The sequence below is a fragment of the Thamnophis sirtalis genome, unplaced genomic scaffold (assembly GCF_051295495.1).
Source record: "Thamnophis sirtalis isolate CommonGarterSnake01/CBP01778 unplaced genomic scaffold, rThaSir2_p1.2 scaffold_6, whole genome shotgun sequence".
Lineage (NCBI taxonomy): Eukaryota > Metazoa > Chordata > Lepidosauria > Squamata > Natricidae > Thamnophis > Thamnophis sirtalis.
This window is the reverse complement of record NW_028261386.1, coordinates 70285603-70310798: the sequence shown is the minus strand read 5'-3', so window position 1 is coordinate 70310798 and position 25196 is coordinate 70285603. Positions and strand designations below refer to the sequence as shown.

The window sequence follows — 25196 nt, the reverse complement described above, 5'->3', positions numbered from 1 at the left end:
ACAATAGAAATGTAAACTTTGTCTAAGCCAGTTGCATTTCTAGAGTAAGCTTCTACATACGTACAGTTTGTAAGAGGAGTAGGAATTAAAGCAATTCTCTTTCAGATGGAACTATCCTACTTTTTGCTAACATTATTTTAACTGAGTATAATCTGAACAAACTTATATGTAGAAATTATTTTAATGTATTTTTTTTAAAAATCAGATAATGGTGACTGACCATGTCAAATACTTCTCTGGAGGGAAAAAGAAACAGGCATTATCTTTTTACCTGAAACTACTATTCTTTGTTGCAGTTTAAGTGAGCTGAAAATTGGAAAAACAAAGCTATGCATAGCCAATAATTGAAAAGTATTGAAGGCAAAACTGACAAAAAGCTAACTTGGAACTGGTTAAGATCAGGAGCACTGAAAAAAGAAACAGAATTTATTTTGGCAGCTCAAGAACAAGCCTTAGCCACAAACTGCATGAAGGCAAAAATTCAACACGTTATCACCAACAGCAAATGTCGCCTCTGTAATGAGAAAGACGGGACAGTTGACCACTTGATCAGTGGGTGCAGCAAAATTTCACAAACTGACTACCTACAATGCCATGTTGCTAAGATCATTCACTGGAAGTTGTGCCAAAAGTTTGGATTTGAGTACAGCAAAAACCACTGGGAACATCAGGTTCAGAAGGTTTTAGAGAATGAGAAAGTCAAGATCTTGTGGGACTTCAGAATCCAGACTGAGAGGCACTTGGCCCATAACACACCTGACATAACAATAGTTGAAAAGAAAAAAGTATGGTTCATTGACATTGCAATACCTGGAGATGTATGATTTGAAGATAAACAGCAAGAAAAAATTACAAAGTACCGGGACTTGCACATTGAGGTTGAGTGACTGTGGAAAAAGAAATCGTGTGTTGTCCTGATTGTAATTGGGGCCCTTGGAGCAATACCTAAAGGGCTACCTCGCTATTTGAAAATTTTAAATTTATCAGACTTGAACATTCTGATTCTACAAAAAATCACCCTACTTGGAACAGCTTATATCCTCCGACATTACCTTAACAGTTCCTAGGTCCTTGGTTAGGACTCGAGCTATTGAGCTACCAATCAGCCCCAAAGGCTGTGAATCTCACCAAAGATTAACCACATATAATAATAATAATTATCCCCGGTCAAGTTCAGACAGCAGCAAGCTTTGAGTTCACAACTGTATTTATAGCTTACATTTGACAAACTGGAATACATTTAAGCATTTCAAGAAACAAGAACAATTACGCTTCAGTAAAAAAAAAATCTTTTCAGTATGCAGATTAGTAAACATATGACCTAACAGTTTTCAAAAAATAGTTTATGTAAGCCCCTATAGAAAGTGGCAAATAAAACACTGACAGTCAATGCCAGTAGCTTTCAATGTCAACTCATAAATAAAAGCCTTTGTAAAAAACAAAACAAAAACAAATGTAACCCTGAAACATGATAATGCCTATCAGTTAAAATTTTAATTAAAAAAAAGTGTTAGTGCAATATCATGTCAGTATATCATGCTTTGGAAATTTAATGACAATGTCTTATATACATGTGGATACACCAGTGTTTTTAAGTAACAATAAGAAACACAAATATGTAACAGAAAATATTTACGTACAGGTATATTATGTCTCAATATTGTCCACTATATTATCAAATGTTCTTTTTTTGTGGTGTTGCTCTGCCATTCCACTGTACTTTTTTGTTTTTTAAAAAAAGCCATATGTTCCATTTTGTTGAATCAAAAAGGAGTTCTAAAAATGAAGATTCTTGCAGCAACGGCAGTTTTTCCATGAATTACTTGAAAGGAGAGCTGAAAAATAAATAGCATTTCAGTGTTAACAGATTTAAATTTAGATATACTTAAAAAAAAAGGTCAGGGGAAGCTAGCCGGTGCAATCAAGGTTAAGATACTGGCATCTTAATATACACATTTACAGATACCTTAATATCTAAAATAGAGTGGGCAAGCCAAAGTCTCATGTGATTCTCCAATCCATATTTTTGTAATGTCCAAAATTTCTATAGATTATACTACTAAAATTAAGCAGTAAATTGCATTTAAGGGGGGGCTTTTTCTTTTTTGCCTTTGACTCTTGGTAACTACATGGACAAATCCAAGCAGAGAGACCGGGCAGGCCTTGGTTAACAATGAAATTGGGTCCAGAATTTCCATTGCTAAGCAATGTTCTTGTAAAGCTGAATGTCACATGGCCACATTGCTTTATGATGTCAATCCTTACTGTCCCCATTGTCCTTGTTAGGGGAAGATTACTGTCAGGTCGCTACTTCCTGCCAGCTTCTGACAAGCAGTCACTGGGGAAGCTAACAGGAAGATGCAAGTCCCAGTTACCTTGCAAGCAGGCTGGCAGTCAGATAGGTAGTTGTTGCTGGGTGAGAGGGAGGGTGTGTGAGTAGCTGGCAAGGTGCAGTGGGACTGGGGGTGGTGGTGGATGATGGCTATGTGGAAAATATTGACAAAGTCCAAAAAGCCCCTGAGCTGCAACTCTTCCCTTTGGATGGCTGTGATGATGAGCCCAGCAGAGGGGAGGCTAGTGAAGATAATGAAGGTCAGCTGGGGGCAGGCTAGAAGGAATAGCAATGGCTATAGCACTTAGACTTATATACTGCTTCATAGTGCTTTTACAGCGCTCTCTAAGCAGTATACAGGGTCAGCCTATTTCCCCCAACAATCTGGGTCCTCATTTTACCAACCTTGGAAGTGGGAGTTAACCTTGAGCCTGGTGAGACTGCCAAATTGCAGTCAGCTGGTAGTCAGCAGTAGCCTGCAGTACTGCACTCTAACCACTGTGCCACCACGGCTCTATAGAAGTCATAAACCAAATATTATACCTTAAACCTAAAAAAGTGTAAGCTCGCCTGTCCTTATCCCACCCTTCCAGCAGCTGAACATATATTAAGAAGTGCGACACTCTCTTATTGTTGCAAAAAGGGAATATTTTAAAGATTTATCGTTAAAATTAGAAAAAAAATGGAGGTGGTGTTATGTGCTATGTTTTGACAGCATGCCATTCTCCATGTGACTCACTGTCAAGGGTTTATATGTGCATGCATACATTATGTGTAGGTGTACCTAAAATCACCGTAGGTGGCTATGTAAATATTTTAGGAATAATCATTATTTCAAGAACAGAACATTTTAGATCAAGGTGATAAACCTTTAGCACTACTGAAAAATATATATTTGGAGTTATATATGCTGTGTGTAGCTCATTAATCAATAAAGAAAAAAATTCAAAGGACAGTGAATGAATTCCACTGAATGATTTGGTTATTATTTCTTCATTTAATATCCAACCCATTAAAATAGATTTTCAAGAAGAAAAGGTGACAGAGAAAAATAATGACTACTACAAGGGACAAAGCATATGCACTTCCATGTGGAAAACATTGTGTACTGTGGTCTTACTGAATGTTGATTTTTATGTTGATTAATCACTGTTTTTAAATTATAGTACATTTTATGTAAATATTAGCTATATTGTTTTCAACCACCTGGATATATTCTTGGAAAAGTGGTGATGAACATTTTACAAAGCTAAGCTGCTCAGTTAAGAATCCTATAATGATAGTTCAATGCAGATTGAACACTTGCACTACATTCTATATAATCATATTAAGACTATATTCAAAATGTCCAAAGAGAGTAGGTCAGCAGTCAAGTAAATCGAATAAAATTACAGGATTTTTATTAATTTCATCTTACTAATGGTATAACAGAAATTTTGTAGTTGTTCGTATATATATAGACATACTACATGTATTCCCTCCCTCCCTCCCATACACCCCCCCACACATATACACACATATATAAACACATACATAATACATATATATATATATATATTATACACATGCATATATATACATCTACACATACACATACACACACACACACACACACACGATAGATAGAATATTGGATTTTATGTTTATTTGCCACCCAGTCATTTGATTATATACATACCTACATACAAACTGAATGGAAGATTGGAGAAGAGAATGAAGATGAACTTGAAATATCACCAACCTTATATCTCAATCAGATTAAAATAGTAAGCACAAAGCACGTTTTTTTAAATTGACTGTCTCAACTTTGGCACCTACACTCATACTAAATAAAAGGCTTGGAAATGTCAATCAAAATGTCAATCTCAACTCTTTTTAGCTAAGGTTGATTTTTCTGTTTTTAGTTAATTATACAGAGAAATATGAAAGTGCCAATGAAGTATCAATTACAAAAATGTCAGAAAGAATGGTGCTTCCTAAGATTTTTGGAAGAATCTATGAATCAGTTTCAGCTGAAATAGTAAGAGGTCACAAATCAATTTCTTCATTGCAAGCAAATGCACGTGAATGCTTGCAATCTATACGAAAAACCTTGGAAAAGCTATTTTTATTGTACTAAACTGAAGCAAAGGTGATACTAACTTGGTAATACATACCTTATGTTTCATAAAACAAGAAGTTTCTTTGTTGCTTGCTTTTAACAGCCGCATTCTTGAACACTCTGAGCCTGTGCTCTTCGTGGAGATCTTAGCTGTCTCAAAGCAGCATCTCCATATTGAATTCCTGAGCCCATCCTTTCAGGATCCAGTTCACCTGATAAAATAAAACACATTTTTTCCCCTCATATGGTCATACCCTGCACACACAAGATTAAAAAACATTGTGAATGTAATTTAAATTATAAGATTGGATGTCCATAGCATTGACACACAAATCCTGTACTTTAAAAACAAAAACATATACATTTTTCTCTAGAATTATAGTTGATATTAGTAAGAGTGGGATTTTTTTTTCTTAATTGCTGTTTAATAATATTCATTGGCCTGATCTGTCACGCAACAAAAAAGCAATTTCCTTCCTCTTAGATCAGAGATATATCAAGAGAGATAGCACATGATAATGAAAGCTGCAGATGATCACAATCTGAAATTGTTTGCCTTAGCACCAGATCTTAATGTTTTATGCAGTAGTTTGAGTTCAGAAATACTTGTTTTAAATGTTTTCAGATGTAATATAGAAAAGCTGCCAGCAATATATAAAAAAATAGATTTATCCTGACTAAAGGATTTTTCTTTCTTAAGGCAAAGCCGTTTATACAAGATTACATAAGGAATCTATAAGGACAACCAGTTTGGTCTAGTAGCTAAGCAAGAGACTGTGAGTTCAAGTCCTGCCTTAAGCCATGAAAGCCAGCTGGGTGACTTTGGGCTAGTCATGCGCTCTCTCAGCCTAACCCAACTCACAGGTTTGTTGCTGTGCAGAAAACAAGAAAAAGGGAGGTGTGTTGAATATGTTTGTTGTCTTGAGTTATTTGTAAAAATAATAAAGCCAAATAATACATATATACAAATATACTTTGTATATACATGCCTTGGACAGAAAGCATTAAATTTGACCATTTAGGCAATAGCTGAATAAATTTATCTTCTTTAACAAGACACGGTTTATTATCAGGTAGAATTTTACAACAAAGGAAAAACACGTCTAATCCAGGAGTACTTTATCATTTCAGAATTGTCATTTAATCCTAGGTTAAAATTTTAAATAACTGAAACTTGGATTATGATTACCTGACTCAATTTTATTAAGTATCTTTCTTGCACATTGTACAAAGGCTTCTTCAACATTCTCCCCTGTCAATGCACTTGTCTCCAAAAACATCAGCTCTGTAACAGTAAAAATGAAATGTGTTTGATCAGTGTTCAAAATGACACAATAATGGTCTTTCAGTTTTAAATGCAATATATTTATATATGTCATCATATTCTTCCCACCAGAAGATTTCCCTGATCAGTTTTTACCAATTCCTCTTATTGTACATATCTAAGTCAATTCTGTCTATATCTACAGTACCTATCAGTAAACCCCACTGAGTATCCAATACTGTAGCCTATATGGGAGAAAACAATTAGGAGAAAATTCTAACTAGTAAAACATCTCCCAACTTTCAAACTAAGAAGATCCTAGAACACAGATAGGGAAAATCTAGTTGCTAGGCCTTGAGCAAAAACCTCTCTCTAAAACTCTGCTCCCATTCAAAATTGTCTCTATCACTTCCAGCAAGATTCATGTGTACTGTAAGTTCCAATAATCTAAAAGGCATGAAATGCCTTCAAGTGAAACAATACTGTGTACCAAAATGGGGAAGACAGTACACAAGCCAGAGAACAGAGAGACCCATATTCAGTATGGATTGCTTGGAAGCATGACGTTTTCCCCAGAGAAAATATAACAGCATTGCCAATAGCTGCATTTGTTTGCATTGTATCTGGAGAACATTAAAATGCAGCTTTGCTTTGCTATATATGGCTACTCATTTCATGTGATATGACTTTGTGCTACAAACAAATTGACTTATAGAGAAAAAGAGAGGGGGGAGTGTGTGTGTATACAGGTAGTCCTAGTTTAACAACCAGGTGGGCCCATCAAAATGTACTTACCACCTTTTTTTAAAGTTCTGCTGGCTGTACCACCCCACAGTCACATGATTACATGTTTGGCACTTGGCAACCAGCTCATCTTTACAGCTATTTACAGCGTTCCACAGTCATATGTTTCGAAGTTTTTTGCATTATTTCTGGTTTCTGGCAAACAATGTTCATTGGACAATACATATTTGCTAAATGACTGCTGTGCTTGTTTAACGACCACCACAAAAAAGGTCGGAAGATCGAGTGGCAACATGTGATGACTACCTTAATGGCTGCAATGCTTTACAACCATTAATTCCAGGCTCAATTATGGTTGCAAGTTGGGGACTAATTGTACTAAAGTTAATATTATGAAAATTCTAAGCATGTCAAATTATGCTATGCTCTGCTTCCTTCTTCCCCACTGAGGAGAAATTACATATACCAGCTAAAGCCTTTTTAAGGGTGGCTTTGATTTAATATGGCTATTTCTTCTATCTGGGAAGACATGACTAGTCAAAATAGAATTGAATTTGTTAAACACCAGCTGGAGCACAGCAGGAACAAATTTCCAATGTGAAGAGTTGGGAGCAACTGCACAACTAATACAAATGTTCTCAAGTAGTGTGGTTCTCTCTGCAGAACCCTGCTGCTAGTTAGATTTAATTTTCTATTCTTAATCCTGAATGTTTTCAGCTGTAGCCTTGACTCAAGAGTTCAATTATAGGTTAACTAGCATATAATATAACCAGGATATGACTAACCGGTTAGTATAGTATATGCAGGCAAATTCCAGGCATGTTCATTAAGATTTTCCTTTTACCCTTTCCTCCCTGACTTTGATCAAGGAAGTCCAATAATAGGACAAAACTGATTATTCTTACAATGTCATAATGTAATCAAATTAAACTATTCACGTAAGTACATTACACATATTCACATAATCCTATATGATCACTCAGACTTGTGTTGTTTTAAACAGAAAAGACACACTCAAGCAGACTGGAAGACAGTACTTAAAAACAAGCAATACGTGGAAAAAGTAAACAAGAAAGGCTTATAAAATTTCTTTCCTAAACCCTCCATTTCACTCTGAACATTTTTGTGTGTGGGGGGGGGGGGAGGGAATTTTCACTACAACCCTTTATCAGGAAACCACAAGACATCAAGAAAACCACTTACCATTTTCCTGAGCAAATCTGGATGCTTCTAGAAAAGTGACTTCCCTATCTCCATCAAGATCCTTTTTGTTCCCACATAATATTATTACAATATTCTGACTTGCTAACATCCTTGCATCTGTCAGCCAGTTGGTAAGTGCATTGTAGGTTTCTCGACTACATCAAAGAATACAATATTTTGTATTAATATTTGCAACCCAAAACACCCTTATAGAAATATTTTGCTGTTACTTGATTAGAAGTCTGCAAAGAAGCAATTGCACAATAAGATACCTGAAAGGTATTTCCAGTTATGACTGCAGTGCCACAAAAATATTCATTCTTATATTGAGACCTGGTTTAATGCACTACGGGAACTGAAACTATGTCAACAGCAAGATATCCAGAAGAGCTACATCAGAAAGCAACTAATTGAATGTTGATCCAATGCTTTCAGCTATGATTCCAGATTGTATATCTTCTATTTTATTCAGTTCCCAGGAGAAAGCCGATATCTTAAGAGTAAAACTAGGATCAAAGAGCTGAGGAAATTTCTGATGAGATGTTACATCAAATAAAGTTCTTGGAAACAAATAAAACATAATCCATAGAAGTTTTATCTATTTGACAAAACTGTCCAAATAGATCCATGGATGCAATTAAATACATAGGAAGGTTTAAACAATATACATACATGGGTTTTAAACAGATTTCCTTACTTTGGACCAGGACCACCTTTATTGCTAATTGTTAAAAAAAACATGGGGGCAGGGAACAAATTTGAATGAAGTTACTTTATAGAAGACTAGTTGATAACCTGGCATTATACAGGTATTTATTTATAGGGAGAACATGTCTGGATCAAAAGTAATTTCTAATGTTGGATTTTCCCCCTTACCAGAGGGAGCCTACTTGTGGAGTTACTGTGAAGCCATTACCATGGCAACTCCACTGCACTGTACAGTAGAAGCCATTTTACAATAGAGTAGAAGCCTGGAGGGGTGTTAGGGCTGTCTTATCCACACAGTATTTTTTTCCAGCGAGTAAGTCATCTATGTACCAGGTTTGCTTGGAATTCCTCAAGGTGTTCCAGAGTTATGCTGGAACTTACCCCCATTTTTATATATATAGATTGTGAAACCAACTTAGAGAGGAAGTGTATAAGCATTGTCTACTCTCTTGATAGTTCAGTTTATGTGCAGAATGCATATTAGCTGTAAGGAAATTCCATATCCCTTAAAGAATATGAAAGGATTATCCAGATTTTAGCTGTGCCTAAGATGTGAATTCTAGTTCCACCTTGGGTGTGAAGAAACTGGGTGGCCCTGGGCCAGTCACTTTCAGAACTAGGAAGGAGGCAATGGCAAACCACTTCTGAAAAACCTTGGGGGGGGGACACCTGCAGGGAGTTGTCCTGGAAGTCTTGGAGAATCAGACATGATTGAACAGAAGGAAAAAGATTAGTATTTTGCTTTTACCTAGTGATATCATAAACAAGCAAAGCACCTGCAGCACCTCTGTAATAGCTTCGTGTTACTGATCTGTGAAGGAAAAAACCCACAGTATATTTAAAAGGATAGAAATTTGAGTTCTGTGCAATGCTAAAATTGTAAGCACAAACTATGCTTGTTTAGGTTTGTACTTGCAAGACAAAACTAGAGTTAGACATTTACTTATTCCACCATTTAAATTTATATATTTATTTAAAACACTTACATAGCCATCTGTCTTATATAGAATTTGACTAATGAGAACATTATTAACTTCCCAGATGTGTTTCCTTTTAGCTGGACTGGGTCAGAATTTCTCAGATAATAGCAATGCTATTACAAACCCCATTTGCTAGTTATAGCATCTTCTAGTGTTATTTAGCCACGCTGAAGTGACATAAAGCCTATTGTCATTACTGTTCTATCAATACAACTATGTTTTGGTTGGCTATAAAAATGTTATAAAGTTACAAGAAGAAAGTAGCCTTCACTTTAACAGAAATACTGAAAACACCTAAATCTTGGAATTGCTTTTCCTTATTTAACAGGAAATTATACCTGAACCGTTCTTGTCCAGCTGTATCCCATATCTGCAGTTTTACATATTTGCCTCCAACATTTATTATCTTTGAACCAAACTCCACTCCTATAGTGTGATTTGAGTCATCTTTGACTATAACAGAAAAAAAAAACCTTAATTAGTACTCAACTCCGGTTAAAAAGGCAGAGTCATAATAGGTTATGCCTTTCTCAGTGTACAGGTGCAAACATTATGGAACTTTTGAAGCCAGGAAAAAGAAATAAATGGAAAATTAAAAAAAACCCTATACAAATGGAAATTAATTGTGCTATTATTAAAATATAAAATATATCACATAAAGGTTGGAATGCTAATAAAGTCACTATCAGAATTTGTTGATTCATATAGTAATTAGATTCTTGGAAACTGAATTAAACTTAGATCGAAAGCCATTATAAATTTGTAAAGAACATCTTTCTTTTGGTAGTATATTAAAAGCTAATTATCAGAAGAAAACACAAATAGTAAGACATTACATTTGTAAGCATTCTGGACAGAGTATAAATCTGAGTAACAGATCAGAACAGGACAGTGTTTTTAACTTTGGACTATTAAATTAAAAATGTTTTTTATTACAAGAAACAAGTGTATTGAGCTATCACATTTGCTAACAGTCATTTCTGCTATTTATAATTTTTTTTATCATGTTGAATTCTTAAAATTTACTTAGATGAACAAGTTTTGAACACAGAAATATGCTGATGTGTTGTAGCATTCAGATGTGGTTCAAGAGACCAAATTCAAATTTGCCATTAGTCATAAAGGTCCAGACTAGTAGTTGATCTCTCTCTCTCTCTCTGCCTAACTACTAACTTTCTTCAAGTCCAAGTCATGATTATTACATACGGTTATAGTTTCTCTTATCACACAAACTGCAACAAAACACATCTATCTTTTTCAAATGTTCCTGCCACTTGCTTTTCTTTGCCTAAGACTTCCTGTTATTTAGCCCCAAGTCAAAAATTGCTGACACTCTTGGGGTTCTCTCTACCTTTTGAAGGAGAAAGTTGTTAGCTAGACAAGGCAGGGCATTCTTGGAAAGGTTATACTTGGTAGAGTTTCTCTCCCAATGAATACTGGAGCAACTAACACCCCCCCCCCCCCACTACATGCCATGCCTCATTTTGGATAGTTAAGGATTTCAATATTTGATTTTTTTTCTGCATTAAGATGCTTTTAAAGTTTCTGAATATAATCAATCTATCCTTAAAACCACTTCTATCATGCTTTCACTCAAGTCCTAATGATATACAAATGAAATGTGTGAATTATTCTACAATCCTTTAATATACATCCATGGATTGTGTTTTGACTTGTAAGGTCATATATCCTGCTCTGATAATGAAGACAGGAGATCAGCTCTGGATGATCTCACAAAGTCAAACAGAAACTAATTGGAATAAATCAGACCCTTCTACAACCATGTTTATAGTTTTCTGGCATATTTCATTAGTAATACTTTTAAGAAATATACCATGATGATGATTAATAAAATGCTACTGCTCACAAATTCCAAAGTAGATAGGATTTGGCTGCAAAAAAAATACAACTTTACTTACATTTCTTCTCAATAAACTGATGAAGCAAACAGGATTTGCCAGTTCCAGCATTTCCAATGACCAAAAACTTAAAGAGGAAATCTGTAAACAAGATTAACCTATTAGTATCTTTAAATATAGAGCCATACTATAACTGTTATTTTCTTTTGTCTTAAAAACATATCACAAGAATACTGAATAGAAAAACTGCTCAGCTGTAATTCAGTAGCTCATTCACAAAGATATTGTAACAGAAATAATCAATAGTTATACTCAATAGATATCATGCCACTCAAGCACATATTTTAACAAGAGGACAACCAGCAGCAAAGTAGATGGACTCGGCTAGAGGTGTTGAATAGATTGTTGAAAGACCAGGTTAGAAAAATATCTTTATTAACAAAATTTACCTAGTCACTAACAATTGATGGCATATAATTAATCAAAAGCTTGGTGTAAAATACAAAGATAAATTTATATTTGCACAAAAATTAATGGAGGTACAGCTTTTTTAAAAAAATACATCCTCACATCCTGATTATAAAGTACTTTGCTATTTCTCATTTTAAAGAGCTAATATATTAACTTATTGAGAAAACTAGTGGTTGCCTTATTTAGATAACAATCTTGTCTACAGTGAACTTCCTCTATTAAAATGACTGAAATGTTAAAACATGTTATTGGTTGACATTAATTGGTATAAAGATGGGGAAAGTTGTTTTTCATTTGTTACATGTATTTATTACATTTTTGGTTTATACAAAATGAAAGCTTTTTTAAAAAAATAAAGATTTGCCATAGTTATTCTAGTCTCAAGCAAATTCATTTTTATGAATTAAGAAGGGCCTGAAAATTGTTAACTGCTCACTATCTAATTTTTACAAAAAATTATCAGCTATTTCATGCAAAGGAACAGTATCAAAATTTTATCCAGTTTTGTTAGAAACAGATATAATTAAGCCAACACTAGGAATGAAAGAAGTCTGGAAGCCAGAATGAAAGCATGCAATTGAATTATGCTATTTCACTCTTATCTGCCTCAACATGACAAATATTTAGATCATTTTTAGATCAGTGACATTTAGCCCCTACAAGAATCTCACAAATACCTATTACAAAGGCTGCAAGGTAATGGAAGGTTGTCATCAAACTGGAATGTTCCTCCATTTTTGGCAGAAATGGGATAGTTTCAAAATTTCAGCGGGCTGGGCTTTAGCATGATAGTAATAACCAATCAAATTCACAGCAAGCTTAGGGTATACAACACAAACACCTATATATTTAATGGAAGGAATAAAGTTATGAAACACAAAACCAGTGATTTCCTGCTGTTAATGAGAGTTAATGCTCACAAATGGAAATGCTCAGATAATCTTTTATTAGAAAATTTATTTAGTAAGATTTGATCACTCGACCTGCTTGAAAAATTCTCTGACAAACTTTGCTGAAACATATATAAAAGAAATCCTTATTTGTAATCAGAATTGGCAGCATTAAATGCATTTCCTAACAGAAATACCCTTCAGAACGTATGAACATTTTAAATGAATTATTCTAGGACTATTTAATGTGGAACACATCTGTGCATTTTTTTAAAAATCCTTCATTCTAGCTTCACTCAGTGATGCAGTCAACCTGAAAGATTGCATCAAACTTTTTTTTTCCAAAGGCAAATTAATATAGGTAAAATCATTGCCCTAAATTTTGAAGTTGTGCTTTAGTTTGTATTCTTTTTATGACTTTAGTTGGTTATCTTGAAAATACGCAAATAGTTAATTACATTGGCACCATAATTTATGATCCTTCCTGAATTCACTGCCATGGAACCACTAGACACCAGGCAAAGGAATGTGGCATTCTTTATGTCTTATTTGTTGCCACTCTTGCCAGAAGCCTTTCTTGCATGTCATTTGGCCTACATGACCAAACACTATTTTCCCCAAATTACTGGATTCACTAATACTCTTTCAAAATAGATAAGGTTTCTTGACAAAGAAAGCAATTCACAGAACTTATTACCTTGGTTGTTTAAATGGTTCAACCAGATGGGGAAGGAAGCTCTAAAAGGCATTTCATTACAAAGCTTATTCCCCCCCCCCCCCAATGAAAAAAGTTCTTTGAGTTTCAAGACATTGTTGACTTGGGACAAAAAATCCCCAAGAAGTATTTTGTGTGCTGAATGTATTTTCATTTCCCAGAAGCTCAAATGTTCATGATAAAAGACTTCATGATTTAGAAACATGAAGTCTGTAAAATATAGCCATTAAACTTTTACATAATATTTGGAATGATAAAATTTGGAATATTGAAAAAATATTAAACATATAATTCTCTAATGTTAAAAATAATTCCCCTAAATAATTTAAAATTTAAAGCTGTTTTTGAATTATTCAGAAGAACAGAATTGGAAAACACCTTGGAGGTCTTCTAGTCCAAAACTGCTCAGGCAGGAAATCCTGTACCATTTCAGACAAATGGTTCTCTAATATCTTCTTAAAAACCTCCAGTGTTGGAGAATTCAAAACTTCTGGAGGCATGTTGTTCCGCTGCTTTATTGTTCTCACTATCAAGAAATTTTCCCTTAGTTCTAGGTTGGACTCTCCCTGATTAGTTTCCATCAACTGCTTCTTGTTCAGACTTCAGGTGCTTTGGAGAATAGGTTGACCCTACCTTTTTTTGTGGCAACCATATGAAACACATATGTGAATTTCTTTCTCTCTGAATAGCATTTCCAACAATTTACTTTAACTGCCAAGAGGATTGAGTTATGGCAATATCTGGCACTTAGCAATGGAACTACAGTACTGCTTTGTTCAGGAAAGTGAATGAAGTAAACTTGAAACACGTGGCATTTATTTTATGCAGACAGTTAGGCTTTTGTATCCTAATAAACTTGAATAGTATTTAATTCCTATTCTTGTTTTCTTATTCTCTTCATTATACATAGTATTCTTTCATTTTGAGCTTGTTATCCTGTAAGAACATCACATACAGTGCATTTAAAACCTCTTGTCATTATTTAACCATTTTTTCATTTGTATGAGGTATAGAAATTACTCCTTTACAAATACAGCATTTGAGCTTATATAATGGTCAGATCTGTATTTTATCACTAAACACAAAACAATTGTAAACCAATAATCTTTGCTAAGAAAAGTTATGTACTAGAATAATTTGGCTTCCTTGAATACATACAGGACACTGAGTAAAAGTTTACAATATTGTCAAGTCTTTAGGGCAGTTCTTTGAGTCAACAACAAGTATGTCATGGCTTTAAGGAATGCTCTTTATTGTGGCAAAACAGAATAACAATACTCTGAAAGACTGCTCAATTTTGTTGTGACCAATTTTATACTAAACTATTTTAAATCTCTTATGCAGGCCCCCCTCTACCTCAGGACTGTGATTTCTCCTTCAAGCTGTATTAATGGCCCGCTCCTTCCTTTCCCCCTTTAGTAGCTTTTTCTTATCTTCCACAAGGTCAGCTCTAAATTCCTTTACAAACACAGAGCTTACTACATTGCTACAATTACTGCACACACAGGATTAAGCATTTTTAAGGAGCCTTAGAAGGAAGTCTAAGTTACACTAGCCGGAGACTTCTACTTCATCCAGAAATATATTTCATAACCTTATTTTTCGCAAAGTCCAAACCACTACCTAACAGTGTGGCAATTTTCTTTAAAGTAGTAGTGATAACAGCAATCTTAACTATTGGGTTAGATATACTATTGGGTCACAGTCTTTCTCTAACCCAAGATAGGTTGCTACCAGAACACCACTACAATGGGTAAGCTTCATTTCTGAATGCATGCTTGGTGGAAAGTGGATCATGGGTTATTAGAAAAGGTTGAAAGCAACTAACCTACTATGGGAATAGAAGGGTGATAAATCAGACAGGTCAAAATGTAAGGAATCACAGTTTTGACCACAGGTAGTTTTCAACTTACATTTCATTTAGTGACAGTTCAAAGTTACAACTGCACTGAAAAATGTGACTTATGACCATTTTCCACACTTACGACCTTTGTAGCGTCCCCATGACCATGTGATCAAAATTCAGACACTCAGCAACTAGTTCATACTTATGACTGTTACTATGTCCCTCCTGGGGTCGAGTGATTAGCTTTTGCAACCTTTTGACAAGCAAAATCAACAGAAAGCTAGATTCCCTTAGTGTTACTAACTGAACATCTGCAGTGATTCGCTTAACTGCTGTGGCAAGAAAGGTCGTAAAACGCAGCACAACTCACTTAAGCACAGAAACGTTGTGGGGGGGAATTGTGGTGGTAAGTCAAGGACCACCTGTTATTTGTAAAAGCCCAGCTTCAAGGAAGCTGCCAAGGTCTCCCACAGCTCTACCCTTCTCTACCTTGCTTGCTTACTAGGGAAGAGCTGAAACTCTTCCCCTTCCTACTCCAAAGGGGAGAAGCCCGGGAAGAGATGCGCGAGGCTTTCATGTCTCCAGGCGCGATCCTATTGCTGGGGGGGGGGGGGGAAGCACCTTCACGCTCGTTCAAAGAAAACAGAAGGGCGGCTTTATTACGCAGAGCCCATTCCCGGCAAACCAATGGAAAGGTTCTTCCTCTGGACGCGTAGTGCTTGGCGCCCCGGTTTTTTTTATGAACCTACTTTCTTCCCGTAGCTCTCTCGGTAGCAAAGGAAGCAGACCCTCCGCGGACCCTCTCCTCTCCCTCCTTCCCTCCCTCCCAGCTCAACTCCGCGCCACCGCTCCGTACCGTAGGTCTCGGACATGGCCGTCTGCGACATTTTGGGAGCGCCGCCGACGCCACCCGGGAAACAGAGGCCGCCCGCGTCTCAGTCAGGTTCCCGACTCGAGGCTCCACCTCTGGCCCTTCCCTCCACCACCCCTTTAATTAGGCACCCAGGAGAGAAGACGGAGGGGAGGGGGAGGGCAAGGACTTCCAACTCCCGCACGAAAACGTGCTCTCTACGCCTGCGCAGGTAGCTCCTCCTCCTCTTCGCTCCTCCCTTCGGGGCGCGGCCTGCCGGTATGCGCAAGCGCGCTGATGCCCACGAACGGCTGTCTCTCTCACTCTATTTCTCTCTCTATATATATATCTTCCCCCGCCCTCTCTCACTCTGTCTCTTGCGGTCACCAAAACAAAGCGCACGTGCACGGGGTCTTTGACATCGGAGAGCGCCCCTTGGTGGAAGAGAGGAGCAGTTCGGGCCAGGAGGATTGATGCGCGCCTCTTTGCTTGGATTGGGAGGGGTGAATGTCAGCTGCTACTTCGGGTGGGCGGAGGCGACGGTGGGCGAATGGAGTTTGAGGGGAAAGGGTAACATCTCAGCTTGTCTTTGAAAAAAACAGGGGTTCATAAATACGCTTTGATATGCTAGAACAGATTTTTAACCTCGGCAATTTTAAGATGTGTGGTTTTCAAGCTCCCTCAATTCCCCAGTGAGGAATTTGTTAAATGAGTTTTGCCCCATTTTATGACTCTTCTCACTGCATTTGTTAAGTGAATCACTGCAGTTCTTAAATTAGTATCATGGTTTTTAAGTGAATCTGGTTTCCTCGTTGACTCTGCTTGTCAGAAGGTCGCAAAAGGGGCACTGCAATCGTCATAAATGTGACTCAGTTGCCAAGCATCTGAATGTCAATCACATGACCATGGGGATGCTGCCGACAGTCATAAGTGTGAAAAATGGTCATAAGTCACTTTTTCAGTGCCGTAATTTTGAACAGTCACTGAGCGAACTGTTGTAAATTGAGGGCTACCTTTACTATATGGGACATATTTCCCTGTAGAATGGAGAATTATATTAAGTGCTGTTTTAATTCCACTTTTTAACAATAGTGTCACAATACAATGAGGGCTCCTGTATGCTCTGGTTTCATCCATGTCAGTGGCTTTGACACTTACAAAACCCTGACTGCCCAATTTCCAGCTGGTGTACAGTCTCAGGGTGTTGGACTTGGGGTGGAAGCTTCCAAGTCCTTCTTTGGCCAACTCACTACACTGGCAGGGTGTCTGAGGACTGGCAGAGCATACACATGATGGCATGGATCTTGTTCTTTCCCCTGAGCTGACTCTTGACGACCTGTCTGATTCTTCAATGGTAATTGGATGTTGCTGTCTTCCTTGGCTCCTCAATGTGGTTTCCATGTAATTATGGGATACCTAGGAACTTGTAACTGGTCTGTATGTCTTCTATGTTGTTAGTTCCACCCCGTCAGTCTTAACTACTTTCCCTTTCTTGATTACGATCCGGCCACACTTCTCTAGTCCAAATGACACCATGACTATAGATCAGGGGTCTCCAACTTTTAGGACCTCAGGGACCACTAAATTCATATTTTTAAATCCCACAGACCACTAATATGATCTGCCTAATGACCAGCTGGGTGGGCGTGGCTAGGTGGTAATGTGACTGGGTGAATGTGGTCAACTCGATGTCACTCACGTCGAGGGGCGCCTCAATGGCCTCTACTCGCTCTTCCCCTCCCAGACACTCCTCGCCTCCCTGCCCGGGCTCCTTAGGGCCCCAACAGGAAGCAGTTGTTGGCTCTAAGCAACCACCATTAGAAAGAGTTGGCAAAACAGCACAGTTCAAATTGGATCTGACCGAGAAGGAGGCTCAGTAGAAGCACCTCACTGAGGACTATGAGCATAGGCTTTCCAAGCAGAAGGGAGACCTGCAGCGGTGCAAGGCCAGGTACCGGCGCCTGGAAGCTCAGCGGGCTGAGTTGGTCAGCCAGTTCCAGGCCATGATTCAGTCCCACTGGAACAATGTCCTCCGGCTCTTCGCCACCAGCGGTGCTTCCCTCCAGCCTTCGCCCAAAGCCCCAGGAGGCTGAAGCAGAGCCCAAGTCAGAATTTCTGCCCCCCTCTGACCCACACAAAAAGACCCCAAAGGGAGAGACTCTGCGGCAATACAAATGTTCATTGCATTTATCCCGCCCAAGGGCCATAGTTTGAGGATCTCTGATATAGTACAATATAAAAAAAATTCTGCGGACCACCAAAATGTTCTCATGGACCACCAGTGGTCCATGGACCACCAGTTGGTGACTGCTGCTATAGATTATGTTAGGTGGATCAGCAAATCTATATCTTGTTCACTCTTCGTGTTCAAATTGATGTAATCTATGTAATAGGAGGTTCTGGTGGTAGTTCCACTCTTGAACTTGTATCCTTATCCAGGTCTTCTGATTATCTGGCTAAGGGGGTTTAAGCCTATGCAGAGTACCAGTGGGGACAGCGCATCACCTTGGTACACAGGTAATGTTCAATTTACAGCCATTTGTTTAGTGATCATTTGAAGTACAATGGCACTGAAAAAAGTGACTGGTGACTTTTCACATTTATGACTGTTGCAGCATTCCCATGGTCACGTGATCAAAATTGGCAACTGGAATGTATTTATGCATTACTTGCAAGATCCTGGGATCATGTGATCACCTTTTGCCACCTTTTGACAAAGTCAGTGGGGAAGCCTGATTCAGTTAACAACTGTGTTCCTAACTTAACAACTACAGTTTTCACTTAACAATTGTGGCAAGAAAAATTGGGGCAAAACGTAACAACTGTCTTGCTTAACAATGGAAATTTTGGGCTGAATTGTGGTCATAAATCAAAGATTACCTGTACACTGCATTTTGATTACAAAAGCAGTTTATTGATTTGAGTTATCATGGTAGTAGAAATTATTGTGATGTCTCTATTGGCATCTTCTAGAATTCTATAAGGTTATGGTTTTCCCAGTTGTATGGCTGTGAAAGTTGGACCATAAGAAAGGCTGAGTGCCAAAGAATTGAGGCCTTTGTATTATGGTGCTGGAGAAGACTCCTGTGAGTCCCTTGGACTGCAAGGCGATCAAACTGTTCAGTCCTAGAGGAGATCAACCCTGACTGCTCTTTAGAAGGCCAGATCCTGAAGATGAAGCAATAGGTGTGAGCTTAAATGGACTCCAGAGGATGGCAGGGAGGTCTGGAGAAACATTGTGCATGGGGTCACAATGGGTTCACAACTAGCAACAACAATTGAGCCTGAAATTTAGTCTGTTATTTTGTAACTGACCTACTCACTAGACTGATGACAGCTGTTTTGTAATCAAGCAAATCTCAAGCAGTAATGTGAGTCTGCTTATATGATTTCAAAATTTAAAATATGTCCCAGCCAGTGGTGGGTTCCGGATTCCGTTCCAACAATATGGTTGGAACGGGCCCAGAGGTGTCCACATGGACGCGCGCAACACGCATGCTTCTTAGCACCTCCGGGAACCGCCATGATGCTCCAGCTGCTCAGCGGAGCATCGCACAGGCACTGTACACGCCATGCACATGCGTGGAAATGCCAAAGACTTAAAAGACCAGTAAGGAGCTTGGGCGGGCGGGTGGGCCCTCTGGAGCACCATACCGGAATGGTATCCGGTGTTCTGGGCAGGCTCTGGTACGCCTATACCGGGGCGTACTGTCTGCAACCCACCATTGGTCCCGGCTCAAAAATATAGTCATAAAGGCTAATTTTTTCACCAAGTTCAAAAGATTGTCCAATATTGCATTGTTTGGTTACATTTTTATCAGAAGATGAAAACAATTTTAATTTTAAGTTATGGGAACTTTAAAAAAAAATTTCAAATTATTTCACTAAGTATGAAAGAAATATATTAAGAATGGGTACTCATATAGTGAAAATTCATTTAGCAATTTTGTTCTTAGTGATTGGCCAATATGCAATGGGATTGTATATTATTTTAGAAGGAAAAATATTGTTTGAAAGAACTTCAACATTTAATCCTCCTCAAAATCTGCTTGCAACTCAAAGTATCAGTGGGGAGTTATAATGGTATCAGACATTGTGTAATTACATTTGATTCCATACATTTAACACATTCCATGTTTTATACCTTTTCTTAGTAGGAGACTATTTCTCAAGAAAAAGCCTATACTTTACAAAACCCTATTTTGAACTATCCTGCAGGTGGCGCCATAGGGCTTCTTCTGAAAGTTGCTCAAATGAAATTTGAATAGGTATTGGGTAAACAAAAGTAAATGAAGATTGTAAATAGTTGAAACTGATAGTGTAGTGCATCCTGATGGTTACTGTAAATGAAATCAGATCAGAAATAAATTTCACATTGTGCGAAAATAAAGAGTGGAAGTCATGTATGTCCATATATGCGTCTATAACATAATATACTGTATAACATCTATATCTCTCTATTCTCAAATTGTATACTATATATCATCCTGATAGTGCTTCTTGAATGAAAGAGATGCTAAACTTCTTGAAGGGAAACCGATAGGCGATTGATTACAGATGTCTTTAAGGGTGGAAGGGACCTCCCCCACCTCTCTGTGGCAGTCCCTCAAGCGTTGGAAGATAGCTATCATGTCACCCCTAATTCTTCTGTTTGTTAGTCTAGACATTCCTAGTTCCCTTAACCATTCCTCTTTATCCTGCAGATCCTTAACCATCTTTGTTGCTCTTTTCTGCACTCTTTCTAGGGTCTCAGCATCTTATTTGCATCACGGTGATCAGAATTGGACAGAGTATTCCAAGTGTGGCTTTGCTAGTGCAGTGTAAAGCAGTATTAGCACTTCTCATGATCTTAATCAATGCTAGCCCTCTGTTGATGTAGATTAGGACTGCATTTGCTTTTTTAACAGCTGCAGCACACTGCTGACTCATATTTAAGTGGTGGTCCACTAGGAGACTTAGATCCCTCTTATAATTGCTACTGTTGAGCCAGGTACCACCTATCCTATATCTGTGCTTCTTCACCTTAATCTGAGATAGAGGGTGAGAAGGAGGATTGGTGAAAAATCCCTACCGTAATACAAAGACTGCTTCCAAATAAATTTCAAAGAAAAATCTAGCTTCTCATCATTTGGAAACTACGAGGAGAGGAAGATACATAGGAATTATTTTATATTATGGAGATTATCGATAGGTAAGCTGTTCTGCTTTTAGACCTAAAAGATATCAGATATGACACTTTGACAGAATGTGGCTATTTTCTATATAATTTGCCTCAGCCTATCCCCCCCCCCCCTTTCATAAAGAAATGTTTTGTGCAACTAGAAGCACATAGCTCTAGTGTATATAGCTGGGATTGGAGTGGCCACTTTTATATTACTGAAAAAAAATGAATTGCTGAGGTGAAACAAATGCTAAATGGAAACAGATTTGTACGAAACTTGCATAGGAATTAGGTTATAAATAATAATACTGTAATACCTTAGTAGAAAGAAAATGTATTTTTCTATAACTAGCAAGATGTGCCTACTCATCAGTCTGTTGCCAGACATGAAATAAATAAACAAACAAACAAATCTTTTTTTCAAATCTTAATTACTGAGGGGCATGTTTAAAATGTCCTTCTCCGGATCAAAAATTGGCTGGAGGCAATAACGGGTTAAAATAGAATGGAAACCTGAAGTTTTTTTTAATTAAGAATAATGTCTGCAAAATACAAAAAAGAAATCCAGTATTTAATACTACATATAATTACGGCGGCAAGGATTGCCTTTGCCCAGAAATGGAAAAACAAATTAATTCCAAGCGAAGATGAAATAATAAGAAAGGTTATGGATTGTGCTGAAATGGACAAACTAACTAAAGAAATCCAGGGAAAAGAAGAATCAGAATTCTACCAGATATGGGATAAATGGTATAGGTGGATGGGGGAAAGAAACAAAAATCAATGAAGGAATATAACAAAACTCAAAAAATAATAGTTATGAGTAAAATAAGAGGGTTAAGAATGGTGAAATCCAAATGAAATACAATAGAAGGGGAAATAATATAAGGTGAGCGGTATCGATTGATAATTGCTATTAGAAAGAACAGGAAGCTCCTGTTCGTATTATATTGTGTAAATGTGGTATAGGTCTAAGTTTTGTGTGTGTGCATTTTACATGTTTGTTAATAAAAAATAAAAATAATAAATAAATAAATAAAATGTCCTCCTCCCTATGAATCAGAGGTGGGTTTCTACCGGTTTGGACTGGTTCGGCCGAGTAGGTAGTAACTCGGCCTGCCACACTCCCGAACCAGTTCTATCGGTGCTGGCGCTATCTTGATTTTCATTTCTGCGCATACGCAGAACAATCATTGCAAAAATTTATTTTTTTCCTTTTCTAACGTTGTGCACATGCGCAGACCTTTTTTGGTGCAAATACTGCGCTGAACCGGCAGTAATGCTGGCAGAAACCCACCCCTGCTATGAATGATTCTTTATCTAATCTAAATAGAGACTGGACAATCCTTCAGAGGCAACCCAGATTCTTATAGAGAGAATCCATCACCAACCCCAATACCGTAGGTGTGGTTTTTATTAAATACAGTAATGTCTGCATTGTTGGATAGTGTAGTTTTGTAGAGGTCTTGGATATTACAAGGGAATAATAGAAGGAAAAGTGCCATGGTTGGAAGGTAGGTGGGAGGAAGGGAAAGGAAAATAGTAAAAGAGGAAGCCAGATGAAGATGAAATGTAAAAGGCATGGTATTTTTTTCCCCCTGACCTTTACCGTTGCTATCTCCATTTTCCTCCCTTTCCAAGCAATCATGGTTGTATATAGTAACATGCCTGTTCCAGGATAGCACTCCATGCATCAAATGAAGTGGACTGTAGTCTATCCAAACTTCTGCTGTAATAAATGTGTTAGTCTTTAAGGTGTCCCAAGACTCTTTTGTAAATTTAGATAAAACATTCTACTGACCTTTACACTGACATCAACTTGTTTATCCAGGCTAGGGAAACAGAGTGCAAGTTGTTGGCTAAATTTCAACCTTGACAGACTTCAGGCTATTATCAGTTTTATAAACATCAAACATTGCTTTGTTTTATGGGAAGGAAGGAGAAGGTCTTGGCTTTGGGGATGCTCTGGTGGATGATCTATTTTATTTTCCTCATACATATTGTATGTATATATCTTCCTTAGTTTGAGCCAAATTCTATCTTAATGGTTTATTTATACTAAGGAGTGTGTTTGATAGCTGAGCGCTGATAACATATTCTAAACCTAAAGTATGAATGAATGAATGACCAGATCACTATCTACCCCATAGAACAAAGAGGGGACAGCTAAGGCAATAAATGAACTTAAAAGTGGTTCGATGATAAAACCTGCCCAAACTGGCAATGACAAAGAGTGACTTTCTGGGAGAGGCAGATGGCACAGATGATGAAATTATTTCTGGTGAGCTGGACGCAGCTCCCAAAGGATTCATATTTAAGGCATTTAAGACAATACATTTTTATTAAAATATTGTGTTAATGTAACCTTACAATAAGGTTGAATTAGCTCATTTGATCGTGCTTCCTGTCCGGTCCACCTGGAAAGACTGATATCCAATCTTCCAGGCCTGATAGTACAATCTCCCACTGTCTCTTTTACAGCCAGAGAAGTTAGGGTGGTTTCTTTCAGAGTTTCTTTCCCCACTCATTATGCAGCTGGGGGCTATACTCTCTCTTATCTGATTGTTCCTTAGTTAGCATCTTTTCCCCCTGGCTTCCAAGGTCATTCCCACATAGCATTTACACTCTTACAGTTTAACTTAATCAGATCCATACATGCAGTTCTCATTTGTACTGTCTTGCTCAGATAAAAGGCAATGCTCTATGTAATATTTGAGTTCTGATTGAACATGAAATATATTGTTTTTATGCAAGGGTCCCCATAGGCTCTTTATCTAATGTGGAATCCAAGATACTGATGTCACACTTTCGAGGTGCACAAGATATTTGGCCCTGCAGAATTTAGGAACAGCTTTCAGAAAAGGACCCACTTTTTCAAGCAAATAGATGTAGGTCACAGACAGGTGGCTGCACTAAGATGCTTTCCTTCAGATCATAGAGTAGTAAGGAATTATGCCAGAATAAGTTCTGCTGCCATTGTTCCTTGTTTGATCTCACCAATAAAGCCAGTGAGGGCGCTTTGTTGGCTACATTATTAAAGCAACTGGTGTATTCAACTGGTGGGTTTTATTTTCATTCCTATTCCTAACCAGAAAAATGGCCACCAGTTGCTCTCCTTTATGTGTTTTGAAGCAGGGATGGGAAAGTATAGATGAGTATTCGGAACATTGGCTATTGCTGTATACCAGGGGTGTCAAACTCCATTTCATTGAGAGCCACATCAGGGTTGTGTTTGATCAAAGGGGGCTTGGGTGAGTGTGGCCCTTCTGAGCTCCGTTTTTGCTAGCAGAGGCACCGCAGGCTGTTTCCAGGGCAACCCCGTGGGCCAGATCTAAGCACCCTGTGGGCCGGATCTGGCCGCTGGGCCATGAGTTTGACACCCCTGCCATATACAGATAAGCTGAGAATTTTAATTGACAAAAATGCACCCCAAAAATCAGATTTGGCTTATCTGCAGATGGGCTTATGTATAAATATATACAATAATGCTTTTTAAAAGCATCTCTATTTTTTGTGTAAACCCATCTGCAGATAAACAGACTCATAAATTTTTAACCGAAATATCAAGAAAAATGCAGGTTGTCTTATTTATGGATGGCACATTTTTCATGATATCTATGGAGATTCTCAGTTATCCAGGTCATGGTTGTCCCAAAGGTGCTTTTTCAAGAGGCAACTGGACTTTCTGGTTTTTCTTTGAAGATCCAAAAAGCTTCTTCATCTCTGATTTTTCATGATAGTTTGATTAAAAGTTCAAAGGTCAACTTATTCACAGATGGGCTTATATGCAAGTATATAAAGTAATTTTTATTTTTATTTTTAAAATTGTTAAGTTATTACATCTCCTTCAATAAATCCACAAGGTGCTTTTCTGAAGTTTTGATAAGCAATTATTTTAAATATAATTCTTAATTTGTTGAAAAGGAGGAGTTATAAAACTAAAAATGATTTGCAAGTACTTTTTAAATTCCTACCTTTTATATGCATCCTGTCTAGCATAGTAGGAAAGAGACAAAGAAACATGGATGATGAAGGAAATTGGTGATGATAAAACAAGTCTTTGCGGTAATTA

General features: G+C 37.6%; 1 protein-coding gene across 1 annotated transcript; it reads right to left on the bottom strand.

Moving 5' to 3' along the window:
• Positions 1-1185: 1185 nt before the first annotated feature.
• RAB4A (RAB4A, member RAS oncogene family) lies at positions 1186-16204 on the bottom strand. The gene is made up of 8 exons (XM_014059833.2): positions 15970-16204; positions 11252-11332; positions 9671-9785; positions 9101-9163; positions 7645-7799; positions 5623-5718; positions 4489-4645; positions 1186-1835 (listed from the first exon to the last, which is right to left on the bottom strand). The coding sequence occupies exons 1-7, from the start codon at positions 15998-16000 to the stop codon at positions 4530-4532; spliced, it is 657 nt and encodes a 218-aa protein (XP_013915308.1). The 5' UTR covers positions 16001-16204; the 3' UTR covers positions 1186-1835; positions 4489-4529.
• Between the last annotated feature and the right edge of the window lie 8992 nt (positions 16205-25196).